At 37.9% G+C, this 22,723-nt stretch overlaps 1 protein-coding gene across 4 annotated transcripts in view; it reads left to right on the plus strand.

Moving 5' to 3' along the window:
- The first annotated feature begins 5,665 nt into the window (after window positions 1–5,665).
- LOC134540890 (dentin sialophosphoprotein) overlaps window positions 5,666–22,723 on the plus strand; it is a 55,769-nt gene continuing 38,711 nt past the window's right edge. For 2 of the 4 annotated variants that reach the window (XM_063383922.1, XM_063383923.1), the window contains exons 1-3: window positions 5,694–6,413; window positions 6,563–6,677; window positions 19,492–22,428. In XM_063383922.1, the coding sequence (XP_063239992.1) occupies window positions 6,596–6,677; window positions 19,492–22,428 (3,019 nt within the window). In that variant the 5' untranslated portion in view covers window positions 5,694–6,413; window positions 6,563–6,595. Of the gene's footprint in view, window positions 6,414–6,562; window positions 6,678–19,491; window positions 22,429–22,723 lie in introns of all 4 variants that reach the window. The other 2 variants (XM_063383920.1, XM_063383921.1) reach the window with 2 other exon arrangements.

Genomic DNA, 22,723 nt, shown 5'->3' on the forward strand with positions numbered 1-22,723 from the left:
AATTATTTAAAGTCCACAGTGACCTTCTTATGATTTATAATTAGTAAAAAAGTAAAAAAAAAAAAAGCCTGCTTACATTTGATTGTTGGCAAAATCTTAGGTTTACGTGATGTATTTTGAGGCAAGGAAATTTTTTTTTTGGGGTTTCCGGCGGGGGGTTAAGGTTTTTCGCCTAGGGCGCCAATTGACCTTGCACCGGCCCCGTTGAGCGCTCAACTCTAGGAAACGAGTATACTTCTTACTGCCAGTCTCAAGCAAGGTGTAGTCGACGGCGCCAGCGGGCAGCTCGCGAGGTGTTCCGGCAGCGAGGCAGTCTTCTGCTGAACCAGCTGAGGAGGGGTGTACATACCCCTACACAACCACCGTCGAAACATCCAGACTGCCCTGGACAGTCGCCTCCGATTTTTTTTTCCTAACCTAACTAAAACTAAGTGTATTTTGGAGGGGTCCGGGTTAGGGAGGGACCTAGGTGCGTCTCAGGCCGAAGCCTATACGCCTAGTCATGCTGGGATTAGCCATGCAGGGAGAGGGTCGCATGCATCATGTGCTAGGAGGGGATTGGCCAGCCATGGCAGCGATTGGCGCCATGACTAACTCCCCTCACTCTTAAATCTAGACTATAACTAGAGATAGGTTGGGCCCAGGTAAAACCTGCACAGACACAGGGAGAACCCTGGGCACATTCATGCGGGATGCAAATTGGCATGCATTACGTGTAGGAATTGACAGGAGACAGAGGATGGTCTGGATGAAGTATTGGACAGAGTAGAAAAGAGTCTACCATGCGGGGGTTGGGCACTTGGATCGCCTCCGACTACTCGGCGGAAGTTCCGAGGACGGCCGCAGTTCCCCGACCCCCGACGAGGCAGCGGCAACAATGGTCCACGTGCTCCGTGCGCGGCGGGACAGTATCGCGTGTTCAGGGGCTGTATGTTAGGCTGCAGCGACTCGAGTACGCACTCACCTTGCTATGTTTGACGTCACAAGTGCCCGTGAGTCACAAGTTGAGTCACGTCGGGCCGGACTCAAACCCACGACCCTCACGTGAGCAACGACCCACTGTCAGTTTCATCAAGTGCTTAAATGAGTTGTGCTAGTTTGCCAGTCGTGTTGTGTCGTATATTTCTGTATTTGTATAAATAAAATGTAAATGTTCGTTCGTTCGTTCGTTCAAAATCTTAAATCTCCGAAAGTTCTTCATCGATTGCTTTGCAATTTTGACACAACGCTGCATTCGAATACGCGCGTGTTTTTTATACACGCATGTCACACTTGAGACAAGTAAAAATATAAAAACATATATAGGTAAAAAAATATATAAATGAATGTTTGTATGTTCGTCACCTGTTTTGTAAAGATATAGATAGGAAGAATTCGACCTAGAGATATAGAGATAGGAGGTATACAGATCTAAAGAGCGATATAGAGAGATATAGCGAGGTATATATATAGATATATATAAACAGATGTATATCGGGAGATAGACTGAAATATAGATAGAAGCATAGATACATAGAGAGAGATAGAGTAATGTGAAAAGATATACATATATAAAGGGAGAGAGAGAGAAATGTAATGAAATTTATAGAGGGACATATATAGAGAGCTAGAAAGAGATGCTTTGTATATGTGTACCTACTTGAAACGAACTACAAAAAAAAACCACTGAAAGAGGCATAGCGACGAATGCCCGGCGAGGAGGAACCCAGGCGACTGCTGTTTCTTTCTCAGCTTCTCGACGTGACGTCGGATGACTGTGACGTCACAGCCAGACACACATGTGAAAAGTGGAGGGTTTTGTTACTTCGTGCAACAGCTTTACGAGCCAAGTCTTGCAACTTTTTTTGACGTGACGTCTAATAAATCGATGAACGCCGGCTGCATGCACAAAAAAGTGTCCCGTTACGCACATTGTCCCGTTACGATGTGTCCCGTTACGCTTGTGCCTCATCTATCTCTCTTCCACTCGATTGGAACAACCATCGATTTGGCTTTTTCGAGGCACATTAAACTTGAAACACACCCATTCGTTTCCGACTTTTCCTATCATCGTCCTATCCTTAACAGAATAACACAGATTGGAAGAAGTTAAATAGCAAACATGTATAAAAGTTATAGTTGAAATAATCGGTTCGTTAAAGTAATAAACATATTTGAATTAATGAGTGCAAATAAAAGTAAATTTAACAATTAAATTGTAGATTTCATTTCACTCCTTCTTTGTATCCATACAAAATAGTGATAATTCAATAAAAATGATTCAATTTTTATTCATAAAAGTATGCAATCATTTCATCAATGTTTTGTTATGACGTTGTCACGTTAAACTATGGACCGTAAACCGACTTTACAGACAACCAATTTTTTTCTGCTGAAAACAGTCGATAATTCTCATTTGTTTTGTGTGTTACCCATATCTTCCTCAAGAGCCAAGCAACGCTGCGCTTCACGCCCGGCAGTGAGGGTCGCGAGTTCGATCCCAGCTCCTGACTCGACTCTGCCCCACAGCACCGAGTCGGCACCCCACCGTGCATGACCTTGCAACATCGGGCTCCAATACACAACAAGTGACAACACAGCCTATAATCAGGGCCGGCGCGTCCATACAGGCGAACTAGGCAACCGCCTAGGGCGCCAAGTAGCTGGGGGCGGCGCAGCACGACACATAACAGCTCATATCATATGTTTAACGATTATTGAAACTAGATGAAAATTGATTTTTGTAACAGTTTGAAATGTTTATATTGATATAAGTAATTATTTAAAGTCCATGGTGACCTGTTTATGATTTGTCATAAGTAAAAAAGTAAAAAAAAAAAAAAAAAAAACACACAAGCCTGCTTACATTTGATTGTTGACAAAATCTTAGGCTTACGTGATGTATTTTGAGGCAAGGAAATTTTTTTTTGTGGTGTCCGCAAGGGGGGGGGGGGGGGTTCATTAAGGTTTTTCGCCTAGGGCGCCAATTTACCTTGCACCAGCCCTGCCTATAATACCAGTTGTGTTTTCGACATAATAGATACCGGCTTTAAACACAGCTGTAAATGGCAATGCAGAGTTCATCAAGGGCGAAGACTGTTCGAGAATCAGCAAGTCAGTCGGGGGTTGCCGAAGAGCCATCGCGAGCCGAGCGCCTGTCGAGGTGACTGCTGTGGTGCAGACGTAGTGTGTTGGTCGCCCACGTTTCACAGTCAGTCATTGTGCTGTAGTTACTGAAGGTCCTTCTGATAACGTATTATTTCAAAGGAAGACTTCTTTTACTGATTGGGTCGTGATATTCTTCAGTATGAACACCGACAAAGGAACCGAGCAGGCACATCTGACCGGCCTAGGCTTATGCGTGGTCGTCTTCAACTTTCAATACTTCTGTGATAAGTATATTCTTGCTCGGGGGCATGCCATTGCTTTCGGTCTTGTTGCAGTATACTTGCTTAACGGCTGACTTAATGACGTCACTTGCGTACGAAGTGAAAGCTGAAAGCATCTTATTCGGATTCCCTAGTTTTTTTTCTCCCCTTTCTGCTTACCTCTCGGCTCCACGCTTCCTCTCCACTGGGAAAATAAAAGAAAAATAGAGGTTCAGGCGGTTAGCGCAGAAGGAGAGAAGGAAGACAGGAAAGAGGAGAGAATGAAAATGATGGAGGGTATAGTCGAAACTACCGTTGAAACAAGAGAGAGATGGCTGAATGGAAAAACGTTTAGGGGGGGGGGGGGGAGGCGGAGGAAGGACAACAGCACGAAGAGGGAGAGAAAGCGAGAGAGGAAACTCCGAGCATCGCGCTCTCTGATTGGCTGGCTTCTTGTAGCGTTATTCTGAGCCCAGTGAGTTTAGGTTGTATGGCAGAAATGAGGTAGGGAAAATCGATAGCCTGCGTTGTATAGCAAAAGCGATGTTGCGAGGCTCTCGCTTACGAACCCATATTTAGCACGTTAGTATTCGGTTCAAAACCCAGTTCCCCTGTCTGAGATTTGGCCGGAGTGTAGCGACTCTTGTGCAAACACGCACAGAGCGTAAGATAACGTCACTACTTTTGGATGGTAGAGCACGCCACGTTCGTAATCAAACTCTCGATCGAAAATATATCTGCATAACGATAGACACATACATGCACACCATTGCCTCTTTTTTTATACAAATAAAGCAATTTTTTTTAACATGTAGTATCCGAATTCCTGCACTTTATAAATAATACATAGGTAACTACTTTTGTTAACATGACTTCTAATTTTAAAAATAAAATGGAAGTCGACTATTTAGTTATATATGACTAAAAAGTAACGCTTGTGCATGGTACTTGGAATTACGAGATGTAGCTTACAAGTTAGCATACAACAGACCTTCAACTGGTTTTGGCGCCAGCGCATGAGCGTCGCGTCGGCATAGAGAGGATTGGGCGAAACCATTTTCCCAGCGAAGGGGTGTAGGGTATTTCTAAATCGAGCAAGAACGTCAAGGTTTAAGTGTAGGGTGGGGCCTATTACAGCATTAGGTACAACGAAAGTGAGCATCGTACTTCATTGTTGCAAAATATTTTACGGGTATGGTAGTTTTATCAACTAAAACTAAAAGAAAATCAACATTTAAATTATATTCCCCGTATACAAAGAACAATTCAGTACATAAGTGTTTATTATTAATTCGGTTATGAAATGATAGCACATCTGGCAACATTGCAACTCAACTTGTTACTTAAACAGGCTGATAGCTAAAATTTCGGGTCAAATACTGTTGTTATGCTTTCTGTTTTATTCAAAACCGAGTGTCAGGAACGGCATACTATTATCAAAATAAAAACTAGTTCGAAGGGATATATACGTTAAAGTTTTTTATGCATAGAAATTACTCAGAGCATTTTTTTTACAGATGAACAATATAATACATACATCAGCTAACAATGCTCGATGATTGCTGGTAGGTCTTATATTTTTAACCATCTACCAAATTTTTTGAAAGCATTCAAACTTTTAAAATAAAAGATACTGAAAAGATACACTAGGGTAAAATTATATATCTCTTGCTTGTACTACGCAACTATTGCAGCAGTATTTTTATTAAACGGTACAGAGGATGGTAAAGAAGTAATTTTTTTTTTGTTACTTGTATTACAGGAAATATGTTTTTCGCTTTCGCAACTGTGCGCGCGAAAGTCAGAATGCCTACGGGAATCTCAGAGTCCTGAGTTCATTCCTGGAATGAGTGTTTTGAAGATATAAACAGTGCATCGAGTATACTAAATTTGAGGTACTGATTGTTTTGACTGGAGTAGATATAATTTTAATTATTAAAATTGTTGATAATTAAAATTGGTAGTTAGACTCGAGTCGCACCTAAGTTCAAAAGTCTTAATTGGAGTGAACTAAATGAATATTCATTAAGATTTCAGAGTAATGTAAAATTAAGTTTTTTTTAAAGCCAGAATTGAAGTAAAATTGGGTAAATTGTATTATTTTATAGTGAATTAGTGCAATACCGAAATACCCGCCAAATATCACGTGCAATTTGGCAACAACTGCTTTTGAGAGAAGTGTTTGGACTTCGAGTTCGAGCTGTGTGAGAATGATTCTCATTGGCTACAAAAACGCAATTTTATCACGTGGTTTAAACACATCGTGTCATTGGTCTACTGCGCTTCGTTCATGTTAAGTGCATACGTCACAATTTAGTGGTCACGTGATACATAGCCGCCATCTTAGCAAGTTTTTGGTAGGCTAGCAAGCTGATCGTTTGGAACGGCTGTTAGCGTTGATATGTGTGTTTAAGGATATCGTATTCTTGTATTGTTGGCGATGAAAAGTAAACTTCAAGTAGTCATTATTAGGTGGGTGGTGTTTTTGAATCAAATTTTCAAATAGCGCGGGACAAGCATGTACTTCCTTCGTGAAGTCTTCTCTAACCAACATTGGCAGTAGCCTTTACGATCATGAAAAATTAAGGGAATGGCGGGAGGTTGGTTAATGTTTGTTTGGTCAGTGACACAGTAGCATCCGTGCAAGGTTAAAGTTCGCAGCCGGGAGTGGGTACGTAGCCTTTAATACTTTCTAGCTGCAGTTGAATTTGTTTTCAAAGATTGCAATTCTGAAGCTTGGAGACTGAAGTAAGTGGACCGCTCTCTATGTTGAGGTTGTGAACTAGATTCACAGGCGAGTGTTGACTTATAGGTAAATTTACATGTTGATAACGTGCGGTCTGATATAAAAACTAGTACGTGTAACGTTTTCTTTATTTGTGGCATGTATCTACAATCTTTTGTTTTGAAAAACAAATTATTAATCAAATGCGGTTCTCGGGGATAATGCCGCTGTTAAGTTGCCAAGTGAATTGTCACACGGCAAAGCGTGACATTTTCCAGCAATAAAATTGTTACTAGTCAGGGTACAGCGGCTGTAGGAGCACGCGCGTTTGGCACTGTCAGGTAAGTGCACGACGACGTATGACATAATTTTTTTGTGCATAACGTTAAAATTCGTATACGGCTGCCGCCATTTTGGATTATGTTGAATTTTTATATTGCACTATAGAAGATGGTTGACCTCTGCCTAACCTAAGTTTTTGTCCTCACAGCCCCGCAACGAAATTCCCCGCTATTCTGTTCTCATGGAGGCAACGATGGGCGAGTGTGCCGAGGACTCCCTAGACAGAGGGGACATACGGTCGAGTGCTGGGGACTGTAGAGCAGGTAAACTACACCTTAAATAAAATATAATTAAACAGCCATGTATGACAATCACTTGATCATACCATGTATTTCACATGGAACAAGAATTTTTAAAAATTCCTTTAGTGTTTACTTTGGATGACTGGATGTTTCTATTATACTTATGTTAAAAAGACTTTGAAATATTGAAAAAGGAATAATTGTCCAGAGGGAAATTAGGTGGCTTCATCCTCCTGAAAACTTCAGTAAAGTTGTGAATTTACTTTGGCTCTGTGTGAGTTTTGAGTGAGTGCATATGAACCCCATTGTTGTTCCAAATCACCGAATTGATGTGTTCAGTGTGAATTTGTGGAGACATATCAGAACCACTTATGAATACATAGGAAACTACAGAGTAATTTGCTTGGCTTGTTGCTGTAGAGTAATCAAGGCTAATACTAGGCTACCACAACTTTGAAAAGAAAAAAACCCCAGGGAAACATGGTTTTCATACACTACTCACATCCCTAAATTTACTCTGAAGGAATGGTTTTGTCATTCCTTACTAGTTAGTCAAAAAATTAAATTTTAATATCATGCATTACAATACCTGTGCTTTTACGCTGCTACAACCATTCATAGTTTACCAGCGAAAAATAGGAATATATGTTTTCCATATACTTGATACATTTCTGAATTAACCCTGAAAGGAAGGTTTCTTAATTCCTACAGGTTTGTGAGAAAAAAAAGATTAGTTTCCATTACGATACCCACATATTCACAATATCACTTAGGTACACTCAATGTTTACCGTTGTGTGTGTTTTTTTTAAAAATTCTTTCAGAGAACTATTCAATGTAGGTTTTGTAATAATGAAATTAATTTAAATAACTGTATATGGTATTGCAAGGAATTTTTAATGCTTATATTTTATGTTTTTTTATAATTAGAATAAGTAATTGTATTACAAAATGTTTGTTTTGTTACATTGCATTTAAAGTACGTACTATTTTAAGTAATGGACTAGTCTAATGGGAGGCAACATTTTGAATAGAATTCTTGTTCATTTTGTGTGAGGAATACATGCTGTGCACTGAAGTAGCTAACACAATGAATTTTGCAGTATTTCCAAAGAGTAAAAGTTTTGTATCACATATCCAAGTCTATCCCTTGATCCTATTGGCATAATCCTGAATACATTGATCCTGTGGTACATGATGCTTGCTGTTTTAATTCAGTATGTCGAAAGATCTTGCACATGAAAGAAATTGCGAAATAATAATTATGATTATAGATTGAAAAAAAATCTTTTTTATTTGATTAATGATCATATTTATTTATTTATTTATTTATTTATTTATAAATTGTGACATGCACACCAACATTCTGAAAAGATATTACAGGGGTGTGCACGGTACAAAAAAACAAGCACAATACACAAGAGACACCACAGACAAAGGACACAAAACAAAAAAAAAATAATAAATTCAAAAATACAGAAAATTAGTGGATTTAGAATACACAGTTAATTGAATTGGCTGCAAGTGCTACTAAAATAATTTAATAATTGGTTAAGCTTGTTACTATTGGGTCTAAACTAATATAATTGCTTATTAATCTAAAAATAATATTTTTTCTCTTGACTGTACAGAAAGTAGACGGAAGTGGACTAGGATACTGGGGAACTCTTAAACCAGTATTATCTAAGATGTATTTATAATTGATTTTAGAAGAATAACAATTGGAAATAAAAAGATGGTCAAGGAGGGCACGCTGATCAAAAAGTGATGTTAATTTAGGAGGGGGAAATGATTTTTGAGTAATAAGTTTAATATATTTGTTTTGAATATTTTCAATTTTATCAATATCATATGAATTAATGTTCCATATTACTGATCAATATTCTATTTTTGACCTAATAAGTGCTAAGAAAAGAGAAATAATGGAATCTGAATTAGTGGCGTGGTAAGTAATATATTTAATATATTTAATTTTATGACAAAACGTTTTTATAGTACAGAATGTTCTGACATACTGAATTAAAACAGCAAGCATGATGTACCACAGGTTCAAGCCATTAGGATCAATCCTTCAGAATACAGGGATAAACTTCAATATATGAAACTGAAAAATTAGCTTAGTTTTGGTTTTAATCCTCCACAGTTGGCCATAGTTGTGCTAAACAAAGAAATACACGATTGCAGTAAATGGAGGCGAGGCAGTATGAAAACACAGGTATTGTAATGTAAGCTTTAAACTGTTGTTTTTCACTAACCAGTAGGATTAAGGTAAATTTAGGGATCTGTGTAGTGTGTAAACCCGTGTTTTCAGATTTTTTTTCTTTCCATTCTTAAAAGCCCTGATATCAGAGTATTACCTAATCCAGGGTAGCTCCCTAGTTTTTGTGTGACAAACCTGGCATGTCACCAATTCAGTAGTTGGAAGAACGTATGTGCAGGATGTTAGCATTTTACAGAGGACACAGTGTGTGTATGAGTGTCCTTGAGGCAAGTGTTGCATGTCTACTCGTAACGAGTGCAGTCTGCTGTTGCACCAGCAACTGGAACAACTTGAGAGAAAGGGAATCTTTAGGGTGCACTGTAAACAAATTTTATTTTATGTGTCATATTCTCATTCATTCATTCTGTTCATTGAAACAGGGTATAGGTAACTAGTATAAATGCCAAGCTACTTTGAATTGCAGTTTGTAATCGTTTTGTAACACATTATTTGTAAAAAAAATCCGAAAATTATTGTTTATTAAATGACACTATTTTCGGAATCAACAGCAAAGCTGCATCTTAAGATCAGGTTAGATCCGCTACATTAATAATATGTAAAATCTTGATCAAAATTCTAGAAACTGTGTTATTATTGCCACTTTAAAATTTAAATTTTAGTTATTATTTCCTTATTTTCGTTAAGCCATGACATGATTATACATTTACCAAATCCAAAGATATCGTCTCAAAAAGCTTTGGGCTATTACAATTAATTTTTTTTACCTGTGAACGTTTATTTGCCGCTGGAATGATTTGTGTTTCTGTTCCATTTCTGCTTCATTGAAGTCCATAAGTCAATAAATACTCTTACGTCGCAGCTTCTCCATAGATGAATTATAAAATTCCGAAAATACATTTTTACAAAACTAGATGTTCCTTCATTTACCCTGAAAACAGCATCTTTGTATTCCCACTGGTGTCTGAGAAATCACAGTTTATAGTGTAAATAACAATACCTATGCACTGATGCAACCATCACCATTATTTTAATGTACGTATATATATATGGAGAAACACAGGTTCAGCAAACCTAACATACACAACATTCTATTGAGAGGTGCATTTTGGTATTAATAATACAAATATGTTACGTTGTGAAAAAGGTCATTTAAATTAGGTTAGCTCCATTAAAAATACAGTCGGTTAGGTTAGTATAGCTACATTAAAAATACTGTAAAATATATTTAATGGTTGCTTAGGAATTGTAACGTAGCATAGCAACAAGTTCACGCAAGTTCATTCCAAGGCCAGAACAGTTTTGAAGTTCACCGAAGGTTACCGAAGTTCGCAGCTTGCACGAGCAACTTCAGTAGGAGATAAAAACGTGCATAAAATATGCCCATATTGTTTTTAATAAACTGAAGTGATGGAGAAATTAGAGAATAGTCAAGTCACATTTAAAATACTTCAAAAAGTGTGGATGGTTGATTAGGTGAGGTTAGCTACAAAAAAAAATACAGTGAAATTGTGTAAATGATTGGTTAGGTCAGGCAGCTACATCTTAAATTGGTAATTCTTAAGCAACCATTAAAAATATTTTACAGTATTTTTAAGGTAGTTAACCTAACCTAATCGACCATTCTCACGATTTGACTAAAATTTCTCCAAAACATAAACACAGACCCACACAGAAAAGAAAAAAAAATGCAGGCAGCCACATCAGTGCACAGGTATTGTAAGTAAGCTTTTAACAGTGATTTCTCAGAAACAAGTAGGAATTAGCAACACTGTTTTCAGTAAATACAGGAATGTGTCTAGTGTTAAAGAAAAATATATTGGAATTTTATTATTTACTAGCCAAGTTTCTTTTGTAATTTAAGTAGGTATACATATACAAAGAATCTCTATCTCTCTCCATATCACTTTATCTAGGTCTATTTTTCTCTATATCTATCAATGTATATATCTCCATATCTCTCCATCACAATCTTTCTATGGTTAAGTTAGAATTCTTATCTATTTCTCTATCACTTTATCTCTATATCCCTTCATACATCTACATCCCTCTATATCTCTATCGGTATACCTCCATATTTCTATCTATCTCTCTATTCTTTATATCTCTTTATCTCGCTCTATGTCTTTATTTAGATATATCTTTCTATTTCTCTATATATCAATACATCTCTGTGTATCTCTCTCTATCTTTCTAGATCTCTCGACTCACACACCACCATTATTATTCTGACTTTAGAAAAGAGTAAATGTCATAAAATTATTACTGATAAGTATTCAATACGACTCGCACCACCTATTGTATGTTGATGGAACTATGTCAGAAACTATACTTACTGGTAATAATCTGATGTGACTCATGAATCACCTATCTATTGTATGTTATCTCATCTTCCTCGTGTTTTAAAGTCCAAGTGTGTAAAATTGCACAGAGACAGGATGAACAAATTGCTAGCAATGAAAGGCAAAATATCAAGAATAATTAAATTCGGCTTTAAGGTTTGATTTTATTGAAATCTCACCTAGACCGTGACCTTACTTGTGTTTCAAAGGTCAAGTGTACAAAATTTCAGAGATCAGATGAATGGTATGGCAGCACATAGAATACGAACAAAAAAACATTTATTTTTATGTATTAGATTTCCGGTAAAGCAGCGACGTAAGAATTTTACCAGTAAGTCCAACAACATGATGTTGCTTTGGAGGCTAATGTAGCTATTGGAAATTGGGATACACAAGATTTAATGGTTGTATTTTTAGGTCAAATTCGTTTTTAAAACAAGAGAGTTTGTTTATCTTTTTAACTTTTTATTGATTTTGTTTATTAATAAATATAGCATATTGTTCACAAATGGCACTAAAATGTTTCATAATACTTTAAAAAAAAAAAAAAAACAGTTTTGGTCCCGGCAGTAAAGTGCCGACATTAAAGTTATGTCTTTTTGAAAACAGTCTCTGCTACGCTGTATTCCTAAGAACTCTGGTGAACCACAAAATCAAATTGCAACAAGTATCAGAAAATTGTAGGCTGGTGACAACAATTAGGGCAATCGCTTGTGGAATAGTCTCGACTGCTATTAAAACAAAACATAAATTAACATTACTGTAGCAAACACTGTAGGGACTTGTGCGTGATGGCGATCGTGTCACTGCACAAGCTACGTAAATTAACCAGTCTTGATAGTTTCAATCACGAAACACACATTGCATTACTGCGAAACTATATTCATTATTAATTAATGCACTTTATTAATGTAGTAGCAAAACATGCACACACACACACACACACACTTAACGCAGCGCTATTGATATTTTGACGCTAATACACCACTTCACCTATTAATGTAAGTTTCTCAGATCCAGGAGGAATATTCAAACACTGTTTTTAGGGCCTGCCTCGTTCTGATGGTCATGTTTCTTGAGGCAAGGTATGCACATTCGATTTTGAAGGCATGAACAAGAGCATCGTGGATATTTTTGTGGCAGGCTGTATGAAGTGCCCTCCACGTTGCATCCCTGGAGTAACTCTTCTGGCTTGCGGCACTTCTCTGTTTCAGCTGCGACACGCTATTCAGTGGTCTGCTCGAGCTGAGCCAGCTATTGTCATCAGTTAATGTTCAGGCCAGTTGCTGTTCCAGACACTGCACTTTCCATCTTATTTGATTCCTCTTGATTTGTCTTCCTAATCCCCTCTTCATGTCATCGATTTAAGTCATGGCATTATTCATCTCTTCTTGGAAGTTCATTTCACTCATCATTTCATTCTACTTCTCTTCTTGGCTATTATCAATTTCATTCTTCATCTCTTCTTGGTAACTTCAATTTATTTTTCATTTCATCCAAGAAAGCCATCATGTTTTCAATTTCATCGGCAGCCATCATCCTTGTCCATGTACACTATTAATCTGTCAGTATCACTTCTCTCCTATTACTACTATCCTATTACTAAACTATAATTTTACCTGAGCTAAACTTCTCAAAACTAACTACAGTTCCTAACACCAATTTTAATCTCAAATATCTAAATTCTAATGTTTCTTATTTTTAAAATTATTTTTAAATTCACTTTTAATTATTCATAAATCATTTAATTGGGACTATCCCACTTCTGACACCAAGTATTAGGAAAAGGAAAAATGGGTTCGTAAGGTTAGGCCAATTAATTTTTATAAGTTGTATTTACTACTAATATTTACATTACTAATTAAATCTCCACTGGCCTGTAGGAACCCTCAGAACTCCTACGGAGGCCGGCGTCGATGCTTTTAGACCTGTTGGCCATCTTTCTGGAACCGACTGGAGGTGTTTGTGACGTGTCATGTCATCCCGGGCCGACCCAATGCTCAAAGCATCCAGAACAACGTCACTCCGTGCAGTGGCCCGCTAAGGGATAGATAACAGCACCGATGAAGGAGGGCAGGGGGGCAGGGATGGGTGGTGAGGCCAGTTCCCTGACCTTACAAGTTATTTTTGCTTGTGCGAAAAATCTAATTTTTTTTAGGTTATTCACTGTTTAAGTTTTATCATGTAATTGAATTGTGTTAAGTGTATTGAATTCTTTTTAAGTTATTTATTTTAAGTTTTCCTTTTACAAATGTTTTGTAACTTAAGTTTTGGAAAGGTTTAGTTATAATTTTTATAAAGGCTTTAATTTTCTTTTTAAGTAAAGGCTGAACATATCATTTGAGTTTTAATGTAAGTGGACACTGAACAGTGAAGTGTTGCGTGCCAGAGGTACCCGTGTGGTGTGCAGTGATGCGGTGCGCTTGCGTGCGTGCATGTTGTTTGACCAGTGGATTGCGACGATGTTGGGACTCGTATTGCGACCGCGGTCGGGATAGGTGGTCGACTGCCGCGTGAGAGTGTTGAGACCTCGCCAGCTGCCTTGATGCTGTTTATTGTCCATATATGGTGGCTGGTGTAAAGCTTGATATTTTAAGTGCTGCGAAGCAAAATATAATTACTGTCTTGGCACATTTTTAGATGGTATTAGTGCATCATATTTTTGGGAAACTCCGCAGGAGCAGAGGTAATTTGGTTTTGGTTTGCAGCTCAAAGTGAAAGGGAACTAACAAAGGAGATTTTCGTAATATTATTTGGTAACAATTTTTTGAACAAACTGTTTCATATGTGTGTAAAAAGAAGCAGACATTTATTGCATTACTTTAATATCTTTATCGTTGATGATTTTTAGTTTCTTATCATTAGATTAAATTTTCATATGGTATGTTTTTTTAGCTAATAATGCTGTTGTAATGTAAACTTTACTATATCAATAGTTGGCAACACTTCATCTAGCATTCATTGTTTCTGCAAAGTACATTTGCATGGAAAGTTATGTGATTCACATTTTGTCATGGCATGTTTACGTAGGTAGGCTTGGAAGTAAACTTGAAGTTCAATTAAAGTTGTTATAACATGACTCGTTAGCGCCCTATACCACAATCGGATAACTGTTTAAGTAACAAACGGACATGTCTAGTGTAAAAAATAACTGTTATGTAACTTGACCTCAGTGTTTTTATCTTGTCATGTTGTGATATTTTAAGTTACTATAGTTTGTTTGTTAAATAAATTTAATAACTGATATTATTTATTTATTTGTAATATATCTACAAACAGTTTTAGTACTTAGGGGTAGGCTCGACATAAAGACAAAAACAACAAATCAAATTATGATACACAAGACACAAATAAAACAACATACACAAACATAGATAATCTAAAAGATTCAAGAAGTAACAACATTACCCATTGATTTACTACAAAAAAAAATCTATAGTATAAAATAAATTAGATAGCTATGTACTAATGTATGAATAAATAAAAATCACTAAATAAATTAAAATTAAAGCTTAAAACAGTTCAAAGTTATTAAAAAAATAAAGAATACTCTTATTATTAAAGACTAAGTGTAAGGTAAGATGACAGATACAAATAGAAAATAAATTCTAATATTCATGTTAAACTAAATTGCATGTTCATTCTATGAAAGTTTGTAGTCAATCTATAAATAAGATAGTTTTTTATTGTGTAGGGAACACAGAGAAGATAACAGGAAACTGTTAAGTTGGGGAGTCTCAAACCAGTATTTCTTAGGATATAATTACATTTGATTTTATAGTGATAACATTTTTGAACAAAAAAACCTAGTTGAATTCTACAATCAGAAAGAAGAGTAAGTTGGTTGTGGAAGATTCATTATATTAATTAGTTTAATTAATTTGTTATAAACACTTTTCTATTTTATTACATTAATTATTATTATTTATTTTATATTATATATTAATTATTATAATTATAATTATTATTAATGTTATTCTAAATTATAGAGCAATATTCTAATTTGGTCCAAATTAAAGCAAAATAAACTGATAGGATTCAATCAGAATTATTAGCATAAAAATTAATATATTTTATTAAGGCCAAGATTCTACGGGAGGAAGAATATTTACAAAAGTAAAATTTAGAGTCTAAAATGATTCCAAGTTCTTTAATGCAATATGTTTTAGAGATCTTCAAGTTGTTTAGATGATAGTTATAATTTACCGGATGAAGTTTTCTAGTGAAGGAAATTATCAAATTTTTATTTGTATTAAGAGTAACCATATTTCTAGAAAAACAATTATCAACTTGAATAATGTAATTTAGGAGTAGAATGCAATCATTTGGTGAAGTAATTTTTATTTAAATTTTAAGATCTGCAAAAATAATGCCTGTCATTAATAAAGATGTTAAAAAAATAAGTGATGAGAAAGTGTACCACCCTGCGGAACACCAGAACTTGCAAGAAATAGAGAGGAATTATGATTATTTAAGAATATATATTGATTTCTATTCTCTAGAAAGCTGGAGAACCAGTTAACATAATTGACACTTAACCCAAAGTTGATTACATTTTGGAGTAGCAGTGAATGGTTCACTGTATCAAAAGCTTTGGCTAGATCAAAGTAGCAGGTATCGGCCTGACCTCTGTTTGTATAGATGGAATTTAAAAATGTAATACGATTAGAAGAGGTTGACATTCCAGGCCTGAAGCCATGTTGAAACAAGATATTTTTATTTATTAATGAGTTAAAAATTTAAGAATTTAAATATAATTTTATAATTTTTAAAATACTTTTGAAAAACCATTAAGCAGAGAGATTGGTCTATAATTTGAAATAGATAATTTAGAACCATTTTTATGAACAGGAATTATTTTCCCAATTTTCCATTTGCAAGGAAAAACTTTGAGATTTTAGACTACAATTATATAAATTCATTATGAGTATAATGTGGGGAACTGGGTTCGTAAGGGATAGCCAAATTAAGTTTTATTACAGTTTAACATTACTAATAAACAATTTTTCTTATTAATGTCTGATCACCAATCACTCGCACTTAAAAATGTTTATTCGCAAGTCACTCAATATCTGTCAAGTTCCTCACTGGAGCTAGGCTCAACAGTGGTTCGCCCCTCACTATCACCCTCGCGCCTGTCCTCACACAGTCTCGCGCCACTCAGTCACACTCTCTCGATCCCGTCGCTCTGCGTCGCGTCACTCTCAAGGGGGGGGTCTCTCACCCTCTTCGCCGATGCAACACTTCCCTTCACTCGTGGAACTCGTAGCGGAACTTCTGTGGAGGCCGGCGTTGCTGCTTAAGTGCCTGTGGTGGCTTTCTCGAACCAGCGAGAGTGGCGGTGATGAGTCACGTCATCGCTGGTCGATGCGACGGCCTCTGTAAGCCCAGAATTCTCAGGCCACTAAATGTGATAATAGCCTGTGGAGGGAGGAGGGGCGTAGCGAGGACCCTCGAATCCAGCCAGGCACATGTGCATGCCGTACGTCAGTGGCCATGCGTGGCCGCCAGCCCGCTCCGAACCTGGTCTCTCACGTTCATAACAGATGTGTTAGTGGGAACAACCTTTTAGAATGAAATTAGGAATCCTGTCAGGATTTAGAAGACTTTAAAACCATAATATCCCATAGTATCAAAATGTGTTCATTGTAGGAGCTTGGTGATGCAACTAGAAGGTAAATACACACTAGAAAAATACCAAGCAAACATATTTGATAAAACTGCAGGATAACTAATAGTAACACCATTGGATTTCATTGATATATATTCATAATAACTAGCAGTTATTAATTTTACATAATGCCAAAATTTTTTGGGATTATACTTGATGTTATTGTTGATCGTTCCAGTTCATTCGATTTGGTCTCTATTAATTAAAAAATTCACTTGTTATTATAAGTTTATATTCAGTGTTGGTACATTTTGTCAAATGAGCTAGTATTCAAAACTGGCCAAACCAGGTCACAAAGGAAAGTCTTCCTTTCAGAACCAGTGGCTGAATGAACCTGATTTTAATGGTTGATTACACTCATGGTAATGCCAGTGTTGAGAGAGGTTTTTCTGTAAATGCAGGTTGTCTTATAGATAACAAGAAAGAAAAAAAATCCTCTTAGCTCACAGATGTGTTTGTCTGGGTGGTATTCAGTGTGTGCCACTTACATAGCCTGTCCTCCATGCAGCATGCAATGCACATGCTCGCTTAAGCCCAGCAGGAATGTAGAATGCAGTATCGGCCCGGTTAGATGAAGCTTGTGGCAAGCTAAGCAATTTGGCTGTGAGGAAACTAGAAGCCAAAGAAGAGGTCCATGCTGAAGCAAGTAACATTGATGATGAACTCACAGGTTTAAAAGAACTGAATTTCTGGAATTAAGTGCTGTGTTTGCTGATGACATTGGCCTGCGTATCTTGGTGTTCTTTATATCTTTATACATTCATTTTAAATAGAATTAATTTGATGTTATATTATTTTACATAATTGGAACAGATAATTTATAGTTTAAGTTTTTCTTTGGTATGGCAAATTATTCCAGCATATTTATTTGTACAGGTATAGTAATTTTTAATTTTTATCTTTTTAAGTGTAATATAGTATCACAAAGAAGGCATAGGAATTGGGTAGAAAATGAGTTGAGCATTCTGGAAAACTGAAAATTAATTCCAGGGAAACATGGAAATACCCAGACATTTTGTTTTATCATTTGAATAGTCGCCCTGTGTACTGTATTTTGCGTGTACTTAGTGAAGTTCAAATATATCTTTATTTTTTAACTAACTTTATTAGCTAACATTAATAACCTTAAAATTGGTCATTTTTTGCTTCGGTTCATAGTTGGTAACATTTTTGTGTTTTATTTTGCTTGATGTTGGTAGTAAAATAAATTTGCGATTAAAGTTTAATTTAGATGTCAATTTGATACGAAACCCAATTCGAACCAAATATTGCATTAAGTTTTTTTGGTTGAGTTTTAAGTCAGTTATTTTGTATTTAATAAAATTAAAATTACAGAATACCAGCTGGTTGTTTGAATTGTTTGTTTGGCCTCTACAAGAGGGTAGGTGACAATATTTATACCTAGCTAAGGCCTTTGATACTGTAATCATTTCTTACTAGTTAAGTTATCAAATTTTGGTTTAAGTAATAATTATGTTAATTGGTTTTCCCGCTATCTTAAAAATTAAGATTTTTGTATCTAACAATTGCAGCTTCTTTATTTAATGCTAGTTCTGGTGTTCTGCAGGGAGGATTACTATCACTTCTGCTCTTCAATATCTTTAGCAATGATATCACTCAGGTCCTAGATCACTCTACCGATGTTACACTTAATAATAAAAAAAATGAAGATATTTTTTACTAGGAAATACCACCCTGTTAAATGTGACTTTAAATTAGAAAACACTTCAATCTCTACTACCTCCTTATGAAATATCTGGACATCATTTTAGATTCCAAATTATTTTTTCATAAGCATGTAGATTATTCATACTCTTACTTCCTGAAGAACCCTTGCTCTAATAAAATACATCAATTTTTATGCAACTAAATCAAATTATATTCTTTCACTCTATTTGGCTTCGATGAAATCTAAATTAGAATACTGCTTAATTATTTAAATAACATCTGGATGTCTAATTGTAACAAATAGAAGGTAACAGGTCTAATTAATAAAAAGAAATTCCCTCAAACTGCTTTAACTCCCTTCTCAGATCTCAGAGATCACCTTGATGCGCTCTTTGTTCAAAATTGCTGTAGCTCAAAAATTAAATGTAATTTCATCCTTGAAAATACTGGTTTGAGAGTTCAATTTAATAGTCATTTACAATCCGCCTCGTGATAATTCATTATGACAATGACTTTATTACAGGCTTACCTCAAAAATCAACAAAGTTAATTTGAAATCTTTTTGTTAAGATTTTTATGTACTTTATTAACTAAACATTTAATATCTAGCAAATTAATAAGTAATCACCATATTGATTACATGTACATTGTTCTTTGAGTAGTAGGTTCTTTTAGTTATATATATTATATTTTTAAATTATACACTTTCATATATTATATCCAATGTAAATTTTTTAAATCTCTTAGTTATCACTTTATCTTTTATTCTTTTGTTCATCTAATTTTAATAATTTTTGTGATTTTAGTATTGGTTTGTTTTCTGGTGTTTTATTATTTGCATATTAGATCTTTTTAAGCATAATAAAATACTGACTAAATTGTGGTCTGCTTTAGTGTGTGGTATCTTTTAATTTTTTTTTTTTTTTTTTTTTTTTAGATGTACACTTGAACGGAGAAGTGAACGGCTCGTGCGAAGACAACGTGGACCTGTGTGGTGTTATTTCTCGAGACGCTCGCTCGAAGCTCGTGAGCGACGTGGGCAATGACAGCAACCACTCCTGTGCGAGCGTCGTGGGTGTGGAGGAGAATGGGAACGCTGACAGTTCGGACAGTGATGGCGAGGAGGCGATGGATGCTCCCAGCGAAGAGTCTGATGGCGGGGCTCGACCGAGTGCACAGCTAACCATGACGGAAGACAGCAGGAGTCGGGACGTGGCCATGGACACCTACGATGAGTCTGTCCCGAGCCCCGCCACGGACCATGGTCGCATGCAGACGTCAGGTGTTACACGGAACAATGACTCTGGTGAGACTGACGAAGCAGGGGAAGTAGACGATTCAGAGGAGACTGGTTTAGCTGGGTTAGATGATTCAGAAGAAATTGGTGTCGAATGTAAAGAAAATGATTCACAAGAGATTATGACAGCAGAGAGAGATGATGATTCAATGGAAATTGGAGAGAGAGATGATATTGATGATGATGCCATTGAGACTGGGTTAGCAGAGAGAGAAGACTATTCAATAGAGAATGATTTTGAAGGGTCAGATATAGTTATAAGGAAAGAGGATTTGAAAGAGACTGACGTGGCAGAGACAGAAGACAATGTGCAAGAGAGAGATTCAGTAGAGAGGGAAGATTTCTTGCAAGAGACAGTTAACCAAACAGAAGACAGGGCAAACAGTGTATGTGGAGGAAGTATGGAGGTGGAAGGTGACAGTGCCCCTGCTACTAAAGAGAGTGTTGAAGGTGGACAATCTCGGAGTAATGAGGAAGCATCGGGGAGTGGGGAGGATCCAACAGGTGCACATCCTGAAGCCGCGAAAGCAGACGTTGATAGTGCGAACTGTGCTGTTACGGATAGTTTTGTCAGCGAGGCAGACACCACCATAACAGAGGCCAATGATTCAGTCAAAGTCAGTGCGGAAGAGTCTAGTTTCTTAAGTGGTGTGGATACCACCGATGTGTTGACCGATGATTCCGTCAAAGTCAAAGCTGAAGAGTCTTCTACCAGTTCAGATAAAGCAGACTTGAGATTGGAAGACACACCAGGCAAGATAAAGAAGGTTCGTAAGAGTTCCACGCTATTAAATGTGACGCCACGCCGTAGCTCTAGAAATTTAAGTAAAACTCAGAAAACTTACTCTGAGCATGATGAAGATCCTGACATCGAGGAGATTACCCCGCAGGATCCGTTGGCAGATCCGTTGAGCGGTGGTGATAAAGAAGTCAGTAAGCCACGAGTGCCCCGCAATAAGACGACCATCGTGGTGAATGACACGAAGCGACTAGTGGAGATTGCTGCTGGCAGCAAACCCTCCAAAGGTGGGAAGAAGGAGCCCACTCTAGTTATCATAGATACCAATTCCATTCTGTCAGGTCGTGGTCCGGTTCCTGTTTCCCAAAACATACAGTCTTCGTCCAGTTCGTCTGCATCGGCCTATTCCATGTTGCCCATGGCTCTGCCCGCTCAGGGACTGTACCCCAGTGGTGGGGCGTCCACTGCCTCTCCCACTGGCTCGCACAACACGCCGAGAACATCCACGCCCGTGGCGACAGGGCCCTCGCCCAGACAGCAGCCCCAGATACTGCCGTCTCTGACGGACGACATGTACGTGGTGGAAGCTCCGTCCTTCATAGTGCCCTACGTGTACGAGAAACCTCCCATCAAACCTCTCAAGGAGTACGTCGAGGGTATGGGGAAAGAACTGGACAAGTTGAAAGAGGAGCGGAAAGCTTTGGAAGCCGATGAGCAGGAGGAATGTGAGAAGGACACTACTAGTAAAGATGCTGATGAAAGCAAGCCAGTTAAGGTAGAAGGAGGAGAAGAGGATAGAGATGATGGTGAGAAACCTGCAAATGAGACTGTAGATTCACCAACACAAGTTAAAGTTACAAATGAGGAAGGTGATGGTGACAAAAAACACTCAGATAGCTTAGATAGTAAACAAAGCAAAAAATTAGACGTAGATGAATTAAAGGACGAAGTAAAATCTAGTGACGTGAACGGAGATGTTCCCTCCGAATCGGAAAGCAAAGAGGGATCGAAAGACGACAAAGAGAAGGGTGAGCCGTCGAAAGCGGAGGTGGCGAAGCCCGTGACCTACTTCGACAACCCTCTGGGGAAGTTCTTCATGCAGATAGGCGTGAACTTGGTACAGGAGTACGTGCAGACGGACTTGCTTCGCAGCCAGAAGAAGAAGCGCGACCGGGAGGGGGGGAAGGGGGCGTCGGTGACGCAGTTTGCCATCAGCTCGCTGCTGAAGAACCTGGAGCTGAGCAAGGAGAACAACGAGCCGTTCCACCTGAGCCTGAAGAAGTGTGACTTCTGCAGCTTCAAGACGGAGTCGGCACTGGTGATGGCCCAGCACCTGGAGACGCCGCACATGAAGAACTACGTGTACCGCTGCAACTTCTGCACGCTGGAGGTGCGCAGTCCCCACGACATCCTGTTCCACATGGAGGCGGAGCACAACGTGCGCGGCCGGCTGGAGCGGGCGCCCGCCTTCCACCAGTGCCCCAACTGCCCCTTCGAGGACAACCAGAAGGGCAAGCTGTCGCGCCACCTCATCTCCTGCCTCAAGAAGTTCAAGGCGGAGAAGAACCAGGAGCCCCCGCTGGACTGGGAGCCGCCCGCCAAGATCCCGCGCGTGTCTCGCAACCGGCCCAGCAGCATGGGCATAGCGTACCAGGCGCTGTCGGGCAAGCAGGTGTCCCAGCACCCGCTGCTGCCCAAGCTGGTGCCCTCGCCGCAGCTGTCGGGCGCGGGCAGCTCCGGGCGCGGGCGCGGGAGACCCCCGCTCCACTCGCGCTACCTGGGCGAGGCGACCAAGCTGCCGGTGCAGCGCCCCATCGCGCCCACGCACATCCGCCAGAGTGAGTGCGCATCATTGTCAAACTAAAGCAGAAACCATGGAAGTATTTGTAATTCTTAATTGGACGTAGTTATGCAAAAAGGAACCAACCCACATGAAACCTATTCTGAATATTTTGAAGTTAAAGTTAATTATAAATTGCAATTCTTTTATTGATAACATAATGTGGGTATAATTTTAATGGTCTAGTATAAATACTGATATAATAATAGCAACGACGGTAGGATCAACCTTGTACTATTTTAATTGATTTTCAAATAAAATATAATAAAATTGTGGGTTGGTTCCTTTTTGCA

Source organism: Bacillus rossius, chromosome 17 (assembly GCF_032445375.1).
Source record: "Bacillus rossius redtenbacheri isolate Brsri chromosome 17, Brsri_v3, whole genome shotgun sequence".
Taxonomy (NCBI): Eukaryota; Metazoa; Arthropoda; class Insecta; order Phasmatodea; family Bacillidae; genus Bacillus; species Bacillus rossius.